The sequence below is a fragment of the Metopolophium dirhodum genome, chromosome 5 (assembly GCF_019925205.1).
Source record: "Metopolophium dirhodum isolate CAU chromosome 5, ASM1992520v1, whole genome shotgun sequence".
Taxonomy (NCBI): Eukaryota; Metazoa; Arthropoda; class Insecta; order Hemiptera; family Aphididae; genus Metopolophium; species Metopolophium dirhodum.
In genome coordinates this window covers 26,080,550-26,096,793 of record NC_083564.1, presented here as the reverse complement: position 1 = coordinate 26,096,793, position 16,244 = coordinate 26,080,550, and the positions used below count along the sequence as shown (strand labels likewise).

Here is a 16,244-nt window from a genome sequence, read left to right as displayed (position 1 = left end):
TCCTTGTTCATAACAATGGTTTTAATAATTTATCAAATTTACCGTCTTCTCCAGTAGGCATAATTGGATTAGTTCAACACGGATACGTCCTCCACAAGAAGGAAGACGAAAAAAAACGATGTGAAGTGTTTATAAGGATCGAGAACGAATGACATTTTTTAGAGGTATGAAATTGTAGTAGGTATTGTACACATTTCATTCGTTAACATTTGTTATCTACTTCTTTAGTTTCTACCAATTATCAGTGTTTGAAATGTTTGAGTATTGGTGGGCAGAGGGAGAGTCGTATATCTTTATTTTCTATCACTAGTTCTAAGTGTCCAAATTACATAAAACTCATTAATTCTACAGTAGGTAACACAAACTATTAGTTCAATTTCACGTTTTCTTCTTTATTTTTTACCGTTTCAAGCACTGATAATTATATCATGTTTTTAAATTCACACCACGACTACCTACTGTAGAACAAACGACGATATCAAACTAATTACGTATTTTAATACTAGGAGTCATGGTAATAAGTATTGATTTAGAAAAATCAATTATTTGAACAAAATGTGTTTAAACTTTTGAGTTCATAATAAACTAAGTTTAGTAAAAATATCTAAAGGAAAAATGGTCAAAAGAAGTAATTTTTATTAAAAGAATTACCAAAAATGTGTTTAAAAATAAATACTTAGTGAAAAGTTATTATTAGATCAATTTTTAAAATACATTATGGTAGAATAAAATGTAAATCAACAAAAACTAAATAATATTGCTATTTTGTTTTATCTATTTTTATGTGACAAAAATTAGTACGTAGGAGCAAACATTATGCTTGGACATATTATATTGTTTAAAATAATCTACTATTACATTCTGCACAAGACATTTCATCCCAAAATGTATCCAAATTTAATATCTCTGATAGAAAATTGAGTGACTATACAGTACTTCCGTAGATTACATAGATTAAAATACGTATAACATACTAAATATATTATATATATCATTATACTATTCAATAATATGCGGTATATTATAGGCTATGGGATTTGGTGAAATAGTTAGGTTCAACCCTAATGTCTTTTTCATATCGTCACGCTAATGCATTTTTAAGTCACTCAGACTCTGAAGGCGATAATGTTTAAGAAATGTGTATCCGCCAGACTTATCGGTTTGGTAGAAGAGCGGTGAACTTGAGAGGAGTCATGTATGTAATGATGTTACACACAACAGTGTAGTTTTCACGCAAATGTTCGAAAAGCGATCATTACAAAAACACTAAAATAACACTCGATAGTTTTAAACGCATATTTTATGATAGAGTTTTGAATTGTTCATTATATATATTATTAATATTTACATATTGTACTCGTATAATATAGGTATATACCGTATAATACTAATTAAAAACATATTACCAAAATAAACTAAACACCATACACATTACACATATCTATAAATTGATTATATTGGTATACATAATATAATAAAAAATGCTTCTTAAGAATGACAGTAGTAGTTATATGTTAGCGATAATAATATTATTATCAATACTATACATACAAATATTTTATAATGTAGATGATAGAACATAATTAATTAGACCGTTTTTTTAAAATATATTTTGGTGTGACACCGTTCTGTAAACATATATAAAACTTCAAAATGTTAATTCAGTCTTTTACAAGTCCCATATGAACAAATGTATCTATTTTTAATATTTATCTTCATACTATATAAAAAACATTACACAATTTTTAGTTATCCAGTTCTGGTGTACAACTCCTGTTGGTTTTATTCAAATTAATAAATTATTATTATTATATATAATCATATCAACGGGCAGGAATGATCGTATGGTCATACACTTTAAGCGTCATAAAAAAATGTAATATCTTGAAACAAATAAGCAATATAATATGTGGTTAGTGGTGTATATCATTCATATAGTTAATTTATTTTTTGTGTCTTGGAAACTACTCGTAAAATTAAAATATTATTGAATGAATTTAAATCACAAAATGTAGTTTAGGTTACATTCAATAACCATAATGTATTGGAATAAATATCTATAAACAAGTTAAAATATTTTATTGTGATACCCTTATATTATGCCCACCTTATGTTACGTGACAAAGTCGTGTACCTCTTCGTTTATTGTGATATAGAAAACCCTTGAAACGTCTATTATAATATATTACCTATGATACGTATTGGCTATTTCTAATATTTTTAGCTTTTCTTAAATCCAATCATGGGTCTTGGATGTATTCTCATTATAATATCATCATTGAAAAAACTAGGAAAACAAATTATCGTTTTTAAAAACAAGCATAAAATATACTCCATGGTTGGTTTATTCTCGCTACATAATATGTTGTTTATATGCTAATTTCTTTTGTAAAGAAATCATGTAAATAAATAAATTGTTTTGTATAATACGTTTTTTAAGAATACACGCTTGACTGTTTCAATAAAAACAGTGAGTTATCAGATATTTAAATAATATAACATTGAAATTGAACTAAAATTAATACGTAATTATAATTGCATTGCAATCTATTATTGATGCCATATCGCATCATATTTAGTGCCTTTCGTCAACACAGGGGTTATTTGATACAATTTATTAAGGGTATTAAGATCTCTCCCTGAGTATTAACCACTGTAGGTATACATATATTTTATACATTACCTATATATTATTACATTGTTAATTATGATATACGCATGTCATAATTTTGCTGACCGAATGTTTATTGTAAACAAGTAATATCATTACCACATATTATTGAATAGTATAATGATATATATAATATATTTAGTATGTTATACGTATTTTAATCCACGTAATCTACGGAAGTACTGTATAGTCACTCAATTTTCTATCAGCGATATTAAATTTGGATACATTTTGGGATGAAATGTCTTGTGCAGAATGTAATAGTAGATTATTTTAAACAATATAATATGTCCAAGCATAATGTTTGCTTCTAGGTACTAATTTTTGTCACATAAAAATAGATAAAACAAAATCATTATAAATAAATACGAAAGTTGAAATTTTAAAATAAATATATTTAATAAAAAATATTACATATTTATAAGAACTTTTTTGCCCGTACACACCTACTACCTACTGTAATATTATAGTTTTTAATTTCTCAACACTGTCCAATTCCCCTTGGCCTAGCAGGGTGACATACTGATATTTAAGTACATTATAATTTACCAGTGGTGGTAGTTTATAGCGTGATCTTAAAACAAGACTAGATGATATACTAGGTTCCCCGGCAAAGCTCCCTATACCATCGTTGTAAATCTATAGCGAATGTCAAGGAAGCTTGCGGCGGAACTGCAATAGGTCGCGATTCGAGGACATTTCCTTCCCTGCGAAGCAAAATCATTTACACCTGAGGTATTCGTAAAAAAAATTCGAAAAATGCGTGTCCTCGGCTCGGCGCCCTTTGCGAGATGTTATGAATACCGCGCGGTTGCGGCACCCGAGACGCGACGTATATACTGCATATAGGGTCATATTATGATCTCAAACCATTTGCACACACACACACACACACACACACACACACACACACACGGTTTACTTAACATTTCGGGACCAGAGTAATTCCGGAATAACACTATGGGAGCGGAGAATATATATGAACGGTTCCGGGGACACACGGGGCGGACAACTATGCGGCGGACTCGGCGGTGGTATTGATTTCAAAACGGCTACGCGCGCGTGGCCGAGCAGCAGCCCGGGTGGAGACGCGCTCTCCTCTCACATGCGATTGTCAAAAGTCGCGAGCCCACGCGCACTTGCCACCAGCTTGCGCCGCGCTACTATGTATACCAAGTATATTACTATTTTATTATTATTTATTGTGTATTACGCGTGTATATACACACACGCGGTACACCCCGAGATTACGTCGTAATCAACAATTGTCTGCTGAGTTTCTAGAAATGTTATACTATTATGCACTTTTTTTTTTTTTTTTAAAAATTTTAATCAAACTATGTCGCGTCGATTGAACTATGTGTTGAACTGCCCTCGAGTGCAGTAATATAATATTGTACACGAGTACTATTATACGCATAAAAATATATAGTTGGTTTTATTTTATTTTATTATACCTATACGTTATTTTTTTTTTTATTTTTTTTCATTTGGTCTTTGATGTCGATCCAACGATTATATACGCTTTGTGAAATTTCAAGTGAAGATCCATATCACAATATATTATCATATATTATTATATATATATGTAAACCTATTACGATACACGCGCTATTTTTACGGCCATAATAGTTTCAAGTATAACATAAGAAAATAACAACTAACAATTTTCAAGGAGTGTTCTACAACTCTCTTTTCTCTTGTCGATAAAAATATTTTTAAATCGTTTGGCAAAGTGAACAAGCAACATACATACAACATTTTAATGTATATCTATATAGTAGTACCTATATATTATTATCTTGTGTAAGTACATATTTATTGTTTAGATTCTATTTTTTTCTTTTTAATATTTTCTTTTAATAAATAAATAACTCTACGAGTCTTATTGCATTAAATTATATAATACTATTTATCCATAGATACTTCAATCAAGATCTATAATATTATTATCAAATTATATTAATATCTTGCAGAACGAAGACGTATTTGTAAGCATTGTCAGAATTATTGACATGATTTTCTTACGTGAAAATATTTAATTAAATGTTTAAATAAAAACACAGGTTATTAATTAAAAGTGTCATTACATTTTTTTGTTTTACATATAACTTTTTTTTATTTACAATATATACTAAGTATTACGATAACTCAATTTGGTAAGAAAAAATAATGACATGAGGTCATAGATAATATTCATTGATATTACTCTACGAATATATATATAGGTAAGTAATAATAACGACGATTATGGTACCTTAATTTGTGTTATTCGTTTTATAAAACCAACATTGTAGATTTCAAACACGATTTTGTAGATAAAAAGATTATGATGCTACAGTATTTAGATCTAAGGCAATTATACCAGTATCATCAGCAAACGAGCCAAAAACTATGACATCTTTATAATATGGGTTATCTAAAGTGAAATGTTGTAGATAGTGGATATAAGGATATTTTCTCTAGGAACTCCAGTATTAATAGGATGATATTCAGAACAGCCATATCCACGGGAGACTTTAGGAGGTCAATTGTTCAGGAAAGATTAAATGATTAGATGTTCAATAATTAGTGAAATCTGAGTTTGTATAGTAAACCAGTGGTCCAGACACAATGAAATGCCTGAGCCACATCTAATTAGTAGTAGTGTTTTTTCCATGGATGATGCTATAACATCGACAAGTCGTTATTTGGAGTATGGTCGAGTGTTTATATTTTAAACCAAATGGCGTGTTGGAAATAATATTATTTTATAATGGAATAAGTTAGGTAGATCCTTTTTAGAATGATTTATTCAATATTTTTTATAACGTTTGGAGGAAGATTATGGGGTGATATAATGTATGAAATGTTTGTCTGATTTTAAAATATTGGTATATGTTTAGGTTCCTTCCAGAATGATGGGAAATACGAGAGTCTCAGAGTAGACTAGGTAAATGTATGTTAAACATAGGTAATATTGCTTTATTGGTAGGTTTATTAAGATAAGATTGATTATTATCTTATGTCTGGGTGATTATTATTAGGTAATTGTTTAATTATAATTGTTATATGCTTAGTTGGAAAGGATATCGGAAGAGGTTGGTTTATTAAGTTTCCTATTGTACAGGAATGTTCATTTTCGTTTGTCAGTCTGCGCTTGAAAGTATTTTCTAGATACTTATAAGATTATTATTTTTGTTAGTGGATATAGCAAGAGATTTCTGTATTCTTTAATGGGACATATTTTTACGATGGTTTAAAATTGTTTTTATACTTATCCAGATTGATTTTTTATTATTTGAGCCTTTAAAAGGTGGGTACTCTATAATATAAGATTGATATTTATCTGAGTTATGTTTTTTTTTAAATACGTTTAAAAGTATTAGATAATTTATTAAATATGTTTTGTCACTTGGCATTCTCGTACTTTGCCAACCATTTCGGGATTGTAGTTGTTTTAGAGGAGTTATTTTTTATGAAGAGGAAGTTTTGTTTATATGATTTAGTAGCTATGGATTTTTGAGATGACTTAATTCAGTATTTGAATTACTTTTTAAATGCATATATTTCTTTGACAATTGTTCTATGTTAAATGTTAGTTTTGTTGATAGATTTATTTATCTATTTAATTAAATCCAGTTTGTGAGGCCTGGTGCTATATTTTTTATATTTTTTTCGCTAACATAGGATATCAGTTTATTGTTGACATTAAAAGATAATGGTCAGATGGAAGAAACATTTGAGTTTTAAATTTGTTGTTGGATATGGTTAGGTATGTTCAAAATAAAAACTTCAAGTACATCTGGATTTTTGGATCAATTTTGCCAATGAGTAGGGGATGTAATGGAGATCCATTAGGTACATTTATCTATCGATAATTATTTTATGTAATATTCTGGCTCTCGAACTAGTTGTAAATGATCCCCAAAAAGGATGTTTAACATTGAAGTTAACCCCCATTATGTATGAATGTATTAGTAAACGAATGGATTAATAACGGAAACTCCTGGTAGGTTAATTTCTTATTAGGTAGGTAGTGTAAGTAACCTGAAGTGTACAGTATTACATATTGTAATGGAGATAGAAATATTCTTAAATGTAGACAAATTGATATGGTGGAAGAAAATAGTGAATGATATTTGTTTTTATTAGTATGGTTGAACCTGCATAAGCTATCTAATCCAGATGGTTAGATACGTGTGTTGTACAATCAGGAATAACGAAAGTGTTGTTATTAATTAGGTCTTAGTTGTTTTTAAGTTATGAGTTATGTAGTTATATTTTTTTGATTTTTCCTTTAGTGTTATTTTTAGTTCATTTTTATGTTGGATAATTAAATTTGCATTTCAGAGAAGTATATAAAGTGGATGGGAAAGATTGTATACATTACAAGTCACTTTTTATATTTATTATAAGTATATAATACATATATTGAAAATCACTAGGTACATCAATTTCACTCAAAATCTAAAAGTAAATTGTTTATAATTTATATTAAGAATTCTAATAAGGTAACATGGGTACGTATATTTTTTGTAGCTTACCTACATAAAAAATGAGTAGTAATAAAACTAATTGCATACATCTATAAACTCTAAACTAGTTATTTACTACTAAATAACAAAGTGTCTATAATTATCATATATTGTTTGTTAAGGTTTATTAAAAGGTTCTGGTAATCACTACATAAACTATGAAGTATAAAGTATATTGTATAATATACTATCCTTATTAGTTATTAGTTTTCAACTATAAGCCAATAAGTATATAAATAAATTATATGTATATTTAATGACCAACAAATATTGTTGTATTGAAATTAAATTTGACACAAAAACTCGCTGAATAAAATATTTTATTTATTTTAATTATTAATCAATACAAGTATTGAAATGTTAGTTTTGAATTTTGAGTGTATATAACAATATGTTACCTACCTATAAAAAATAAATTATAATAAAGTTTATTGAGATTCTAAAATAAATAAATAATCAATGTACGTATCCATGATAGATGATAGTAATTATCAATTATAATTTACAATATAATTTAATTTACTGTCAATCGTGTTAAATAATTTTGAACATAAAAATGTATTACGGGCCTTTTATTAGTGAAATAAATAACCTTTTTCGTCTAAGAAATTAAAAAGACTGAACGCCAAATAAAACCAAGTATTAATGTAATGCAATACCTAATGATACATTTAAAGGTAGGTGATTTATTATTTTCCAAGTCTTAACAAACCCCATAATCACACAACCATTTATTAAATTAAATTTGTTTAAATACAATTTTCAACTGGATGCAAAATATTATGTACTACCTATTCGCATTTTCAGACTCGATAAAATATTTTAAATGACTTAATAACAGCAGCTATAGTATGCATTTTGTACATTTTGACATATTGTTATAACTTATAAATTACGGTTTGTCATCTATAAATCATTTTTTTTTTTTGTTTAATGATTATCTGGTTATCGGCAGGTACCTAGTCGTCTTTACACACGGAATTCCATAGTTGTGCCGTGTTCTCGCTCACAATACCGACGTCCCATAATTTATTTCTGCAATCTGTCCGTCCAACCTTCGCCCCTTCGCCCGTCCGCCCGTCTGTGCGTCTATCTCTGCGCGTCAATGGCTACAAAAGACGTCTAACATGCACTCTATACATGTATATTATATAGGTGTATATCATTATACGTGATGGTCTGGCGACTTTTCGGTTCGCAACTGCTCGAAAGCAGGTAAAGTGAGGCAGCGCACGCGGTTAGGGACTGATAGTGTGTAAAGGAACAGACGACGGAGGAAGAGGTTAGGCTGAGTGCGGTGGTAGAGGCGGCGGCGGCGGCGGGCGGTTCCCTGGCAAAGTACGCGTTCAGAGCAACGCCGCCGACGACGACTACTACTACGGCGGCGGCGGCGGCGGACGATCGATCGAACTGCTTTGACCCGGGTGTGACTGCCGTTGCCGGCGTTTTCGCAAGGATATTATTTTATGCATGCGAACGCCCTTTACTTTCAGTTATCATCTTTTCCAAATTACCTCGTCTCACCGTCACCCTTTAACGCATACCCAAAACCCGTTCAGAACAATTATTTTTTTAATACTTAATGACTATGACGACGTGTCATTATAAGTACCTATCCTCGCGTGCTCGTCGCACGACGACAAAAACAACAACAATGACGACGACGACGACGACGACGACGACGCAGCTCGGTATTTTTGAGTGCGTGTCCGGCGAATCGGACGAGGTCTCAGTTTCCTTTGGGGAATGTCACTAATAATTTTCGGACGTCCACATGCTATATACGTAGCGCGTATAGTACCAATATTTGGTATTTAAATATAGCGAACGCAAATAAAATGAACACGAAATGGTTTTCGTACCGGTTTTATCCTCATTCGATATTATGTAGGACAGCTAGCGGCTCTTAAACTGTGGTCCGTGGCCCCCTGGGAGTCCGTGACACTCATGGGGTGGTCCACGGCATTATCAAGTAAAGCTTTGAAAGTTTTAATTCCATTCCCCGCAACTTATTTATCCGAAAAAGCCTTCTCCCGGCCAGTTGTTTATATTAAAAACAAGTTTCGAAACCGCACAGAAAACATAAAATCTGAACTACGATTAAATCTTTCGAGTATTGAGCACACGATACTCGAATTCCTATGTTTGGAATGCAACACCATCCCTTGTCATTAAGTAATACAAATAAAATATGTGAGATATTTAATTCCTTTGTAAAATTAATTATATCAAAAATAATAATGAAACATATAATACGATTTTGTGTACCTCCTTAATAAGTATTGATTTGTAATATTGGCTGTGATAACAAGATTTACTGTGAACAATTTTGTAAAAAAAAAAAAATGTTATTCAAAAGAAAATTGAGAAGGGATCTGCGTACTTTGAACATTTAAGAACCGCTGGATGACATAGTTTTTCCACTTAAAAAATAATATTGTTACAAAAATATTTTCATAGTTTTTGGAAACCTAGATACGTAACGTCGGATAAAGTCACCCATATCATTGGTTAGTTATATTATCAATAGACAACAATATCACATTTTAGTATAATATTATATTATAATATTAGTGTTATACCTAGTTTGAAAGTATTGCTAAACTAATAATATATTCATAAAAAATGTATCTTCTGGTACTATAGTATATTACCTACATTTTCCCCAAATCGTGTTGTGTACCTTATTTGAATGTTTCGTTTTTAAATTATGCGTGTGAATAAAAACGTATGATTCGTATCCAAATTCATAATTCATGTAGGTAATGTATGCATGTACACATAATTAGTAGTTATTGGGAGAATGGAAATTACAGTAAATATATTATGTCGTGCGTGTGAAAATTGTCAAGCATGATTAATAGATGTTTGCTTACATTGACGGGCGCAAATATTTAACAAAAAAAAGATAAAAAGATTTAAAGGAATTGTGTAAACAAATAGCGTCGTCAGCATAAAATTTTTAAATTAAAAAAAAAATATCATTTAATCTTTTAAACATTTTCTCTGATATTGATTTTTTATATGTATATTTAAACAACAGAAAAAACGTGACGACTGTTGAAACAGACAGTTATCTCTCTAGGTATATGTATAATGTGTATATGTTTTTTCGTTTTATAAATAATATCACTCGACAAAGGTAAAATAATGAAATATTCATTATGTCGGTAATTGATTTAATTAACAAATATACGTTTAATTTTCGTATTTTTTTTTTTTATTTTAAATGCATTTTTTACTGTCGATTAATTACCGTTATAATAACTATTAATTTATTAAAATTTACTATATGGAAACGTGCAGATAGTAAATAATACATTCATACATATATCATAAACTTAATTTACTTCGTAAAATATCATAAATTGAATTATTTCAACACTACACTATACAAAACATTTCCGTGACGAATAATTTATACTATAGTTATTTTTGGACTTTTCCCATAGCAATTTCCGGCACGATAGTCGATAGACCTACTCGTTGTTATAGTATTGTTACTACAGTGATCACTAAATTGTTAAGCGCTATGTTATTTAAGACCTAAAACAGCTCAAAATCGAAATTTTATTCGTGAAAATTACTTTTCCCCCAATTGAATTGAAAATATAGTTAACAAATCGTGTACGGATTTTTCAAAAATAAAAACTTCAATAGTGAACGATCATGGCCGCGTACGCGTTGACCGCCTTGAACGAGATCGACGTCACCCTGCACGACACCACCAAGCCATGGTACAGTCTGTTCGCCTGGGCCGAAGAACGGAGCGGCATCAGCCGTTTGAAACTGTTCTTCGGAGTCGTTTGCGCCACGTGCATGTTCCTGATCCCGGGCAGCATGTGCGCGATGCTGGTGAGTGACGTGCTAGGATTCGCGTATCCCGCTTACGCGACCACCGTGCTGATGATGGATTCTGTCGGACAGTTGCCGTCCGGTGTGGCCAGCTCTCCGACAAACGGTTCCGCGTCCGTGTCGCCGGCCAACAGATGGTTCACGTATTGGTTGCTGTTGGCGGCCACGTTGACGGTGCAGCAGCTGTGCGGGGGCCTACTGCGGTTGGTGCCGTTCTATTGCCTGATGAAGACCGCGTTTTTTGCGTGGTGTGCCGCACCGATTGAGGCCAACGGTGCCGCGTACGTGTATGTCGTCGTCGTGCGCCGATTTTTCAACCAAGGGCGTTGACCAGCCGCACGAACAGGACAAGTCCGATTTTTGACATTTTTTTTGTACGTTTTTCAGTTGATAAAAATAAAGCCAAACTAAATTTTAATTTAAATTTTACTGTTTATTATACCTAGTCAAATGTTATTTAGTTTAACACCACTGTTGAAGACAAAAACACAATATCATTTTGAGCGGACGCCACACCCATATATTTGTTGTCTCTGTTTTACAAGTGTGTAACTTTTGCGTTCACGTTTAGCTTCTTTAGTAATATTAGAGGCAAAAGTGTTTGTAGGTACGTCGCTTTTTTACCATACTTTAATTGTTAATCAATTTACGAATACCATGTGAAATATTGCAATTTAAAAATGCTCAAAACTCACTTAAAACCTATCGTTAAAAGGCCACGTACAAACATAGATATAAGATAATAATCTTTAAATTTGTAAATAGTTAATTCACACTAAAATTAAAACTGACAAAGCTAAACGTTTACTGCTGTATTAAAATGTGCTATGGTACACACTTGTTAAGCTGACGACAACCAATGTGGATGTGACCGTCCTGTTAAGATGATATTATATATTATTATTGACTAGGTATTGATGTTAAAATAAATAAAGTTTGACCATGAAAAAAAAACTAGTAAGTGATTCATTTTGTTTGGTTATTTTTTTTATTTACTAATAATTGTATTTTAAATATTATTATCATAATATGTATATTCAATAGGCATCGACTATTTCTATGAATGTGTCTATTCTGACAGAGTGTTTTGGCCAACACTGGGCGCCGCGACGATGCGCCTGCAGAACTGGATTAGAATATAAATTGGACAACCGCCGCACCTAAACACCGGAATCGGACGGACTTACGGTCGTCGTCACTATACCACAGCACCGGAACTTGGCGCGATCACTGCCATTGGGTTCGCACAATTGCACAGTTATAGCCTCGGCCACCAAACTTGAACTGATTATTTTTGGCATATTATGTTATGCATAGAACTCCGCTGCAGCAGTGGGCGGTCTTGCGCTTATAACCAGCGAAGAATTTTCAATGTCACAACTTATAACTTATCAAACATTTTCGTGGGTTGTGGGTGTAAAACCAAAGACACAAATAAAGAGGCTTTAAGGTACAGGCATTCCAACAATTGTAATAGGTATTATAACCACGGACAACGATGTACGTTGAGTATGTTTAGGCATCTTAGACCGTGCTTATGCATTACTATAATAATATCACCACAATACCACTTATACTATAAATTAGACAATACGTATCAGAAACTATGTGTCTTCATTTTCTTGTTGACTTCTGAAATATGGAATTATAAAATATGAAGTGTTTTACCAATTTGTTTTATTAATACCCAGTGAATAAATACAAATATTTTTACAAATATTATTATCGTAGATATATATGATACCTGTATTTTGTTTAATAAATATTATACAACATTTTAAAAACAATATGTATACATTTTAAAAATAGTTTCAATATTTTATTTAACCAGTGAATTTTTTAATTAGTGGATAAAATATCCATTGACATTTGAATAGAAATGGAATTTATTTATCGTATACATTTAAAAGAGTGCATAATAATGTGGTCATAACGTCTAGAAACCATACTTAAATAGTTGAAAGTGTTGAAACTTGTATCCATGGTGTTAATAACGAATATAAAACAAAAAAATGACCGATACATGTAAAATCAGTGCATTCCTAATTTTAACCGACAGGTTACTTTAATCCTCCTCGGAGGCGTCATAAAAGATTTTCGTAAATTTATACAGTTTTCCCCAAAGTCATTTTTCCGCCCAGGCTATCAAGGTCGTTCTCTAGGTACATTCATGGTATATTTACTCATTTATGTACTCTTAATAATACAATTTGCCATTTGGGAGCTTAATTAAAATAATGACAGTCTAGGGATAACCTGATATTTTTAAAACAATTTATCACTTCATGCTCAGACACTAATATGTCATTATTGTGCTTATAAAAAATACTCATTACCTAACGCATGATTTTAATTACTTTTATAAGTTGTGAATTTAACATGTTGCTATTAATTATTAACAATTGACCGATACCTTTCACGTAATATTAAAACTACTAATAACTAGTAGATAAGTACTTAACACAAGAATACGACTATAACAATAGTCTCATAATCATTGATGTAAATTGAAAATCTCCAACTAATGGTTTCAATAAATTTATAGGTAGTCTGGTAGTAAGTAGTTAAGTTGTTAAGTATGTACACGAATAGTTCCAAACTAAAGGATATAATGACCATAATGTATAGATGTATGATGAACCAATATATTGTTATTAATTTTCAATTGAAGATACTTAAAATAATGGTACGTACACACGTAAACGTAATAATTTATTAATTAATAGTATTTACCCTGATAGAAATAATATAAAAATACAAAAGAATAATAATATATTATGTGTAATAAAATATTATTTTTTTTCTTACAAAAAACTAAAAAGTAAAAGTGAATGAATCGAAACTACATTAAAAGTCTAAAATATAATCTTTATAACTAAATCTCTTCTTTTTTTTTTTTTATCGTTTATTTAAATATACACAATCTGTAAATGTTGTTTTACAATAAGTGCATGTGATGGAGGTGATATGGCTTGAGTGGCTGGAGATAAGAAGCCGCCCATTGGAGGCACTTAAGGTTAGGAATAATTAAATCTAGTTTAAAAAATGTTTACAACTTTACGTTCGAATTGTATGTTAAAAGCATTAAAGTATGTGGTAGCGTTAAATATTAAATTAAATCTGAGTAGATCTCAATTTCTCATCGTAACTAATGTATAACCCATAATATAATTTCATAAATTCTTTCATAATGTTGATAAAAAAATTATAACAGGATGTCCCACGTGAAGATATATCATTTGCATGTGATAAGAATAACATCAGTTTCATAGACATACATATTATATAAATTAGTAAGTCATATTGGGAACCCGGTTTTTTTTTAAATATAGGTAATTATTTACATATTTTTGTTAATTGTTTCACACTCATTAAGGAGACGTATTTTGTTTCAAACATAATATTCATTCTTTATATAACATTCTTTTTTGTTTACAGTTTTAATTTCTTCTGAAATATTTCCGGATATTTGATTTATATAAAAGTCTTGATATTTAATCACAAAAAATAGAGTAAATGTTAATTTAAACTTAAAATAATTAAATATATTTTTAATATTAGATGCTTTGGTACTTGTATCAATGTATAATTGTGTATAATAATATATCCTAGCTTTAAATTTAACACATTAACAATTTAAATAACAATAAGTTTTTTTTACAAATAAAAATATCAACTTTATACTTATAAAACATTTTATTTAATTTTAACAATATTTTATAATTTATAAAACTGTTATTTAATATCAATTAAATATTTGTTTTAAAGTACTTGTCATGTTCCAAGTTTCATTATTCATAATTTGATGTTGAAAAGTTTATGAAATCGTAAAATATTAAGTATTTAAACGTTCTAAAGATAAATTTTTTTCAAACTATACAACTAATTAAATTTGTGAACAAAAAGTACCTACTTCAATGTAACATATTATATTACAATTTCAGAATTTCTGTTATTTTTTATCTATAATATTAAATGTAAATGTTGAGTAAAATTTCCAGGAAATCATTAGAGTATATTATATAAAATTTAATTCAAAAAGGAGAAATAATTAAACTATAAAAATGAAATAAAAAATGTTTGTGCTAAGTGGGAAGTATCTATATAAAACAATATTATGATTTTGAAAATATTTTTCACAGAAGATTCAAAACTCGATAAGTAATAATATATATAATAAACATAACAACTGTATTAAACAGACAGTAGTTGTAGAACTTAATACTTATATAATCTATACTTCTATATCTATACTCTATACTAGTATATAAAGAGGAAAGATTTGTTTGTTTGTAACGAATAAACTTAAAAACTACTGAACCGATTTCAATAATTCTTTCACCAATAGAAAGCTACAATCTTTGTGAGTGTCATAGGCATAAATTTAGTCCGATAAAGTGAATAAATAATTAGTTATTATGAATAATTAAAATAAACGTGTGAATTGTATACCTATATATGGCACGGCGGCCGTTGGGTTTCAAGCTACCTGCAACCTGACCTTTTTTTCTTTTGTGTGTTTTAACGGCGTGTAGATAAAAATTGTTCCGGGAAGTAAAATTCGACAATCTATATAAATATACCATAACGTAGGTATAATGTAAAATATTCTTCTAATTTAATTTTCAATTATGGTATTTAAAGTCTAAGTTTGACATTTAGTTCAAAATATGTTGTTTGAAACGATTAATAATCCTATCACGAACTAAATCAATATTGTTAATTATGATAAAATATCGGATTTCCTACTTGATATTATGCTGTCGCACATTGTCCGCGGTCTGACATAGTCGGATTGCCCACCAGGGTGTCTGAGTTACACTTACTGCAACGGGTTACACCCGAAAAGAGTTGAACAATTATAATATTTTTAAGAGTTGTCATTTTTTACGGGCAACAAAATTCACGGGATCAGTTAGTATATATTAAACTATATAGGTACCGTTAATCATTCATGCAATGAATCATATGTTCAATAATGCTTATACTATTATATGAAATCTCGAGGTATCTAATATTTATTTTGGAAAACGAAAAAATGAATTTTAAACGATAACAAACTGCAGAATAATTTTAAATATTTTATTATTATATATCTATTTTAGTTCATGAATGTTTTAATTTTTTAATCTTTTTTCCAAAATAATTTCCCTTATTCAAATATTTTTCGTTTGATTTTGTCTCAAGTTATAACTTTGAAG

The 16,244-nt window shown here is 29.9% G+C and overlaps 2 protein-coding genes across 2 annotated transcripts in view; one reads left to right on the top strand and one right to left on the bottom strand.

Moving 5' to 3' along the window:
• The window catches only part of LOC132945824 (acetylcholine receptor subunit beta-like 1), an 81,411-nt gene that overhangs the window by 52,625 nt on the left and 12,542 nt on the right, over window positions 1–16,244 (bottom strand). The window lies entirely within an intron of this gene.
• LOC132945382 (receptor expression-enhancing protein 5-like) lies at window positions 1,836–14,688 on the top strand. The gene has a single exon (XM_061015109.1). It carries the CDS (start codon window positions 10,858–10,860, stop codon window positions 11,371–11,373), a length of 516 nt encoding a protein of 171 aa, XP_060871092.1. The 5' UTR covers window positions 1,836–10,857; the 3' UTR covers window positions 11,374–14,688.

Bases quoted from the DNA above. Each gene is read 5' to 3' on its own strand.
- LOC132945382 (XM_061015109.1), top strand. From the start codon at position 10,858: ATGGCCGCGTACGCGTTGACCGCCTTGAACGAGATCGACGTCACCCTG.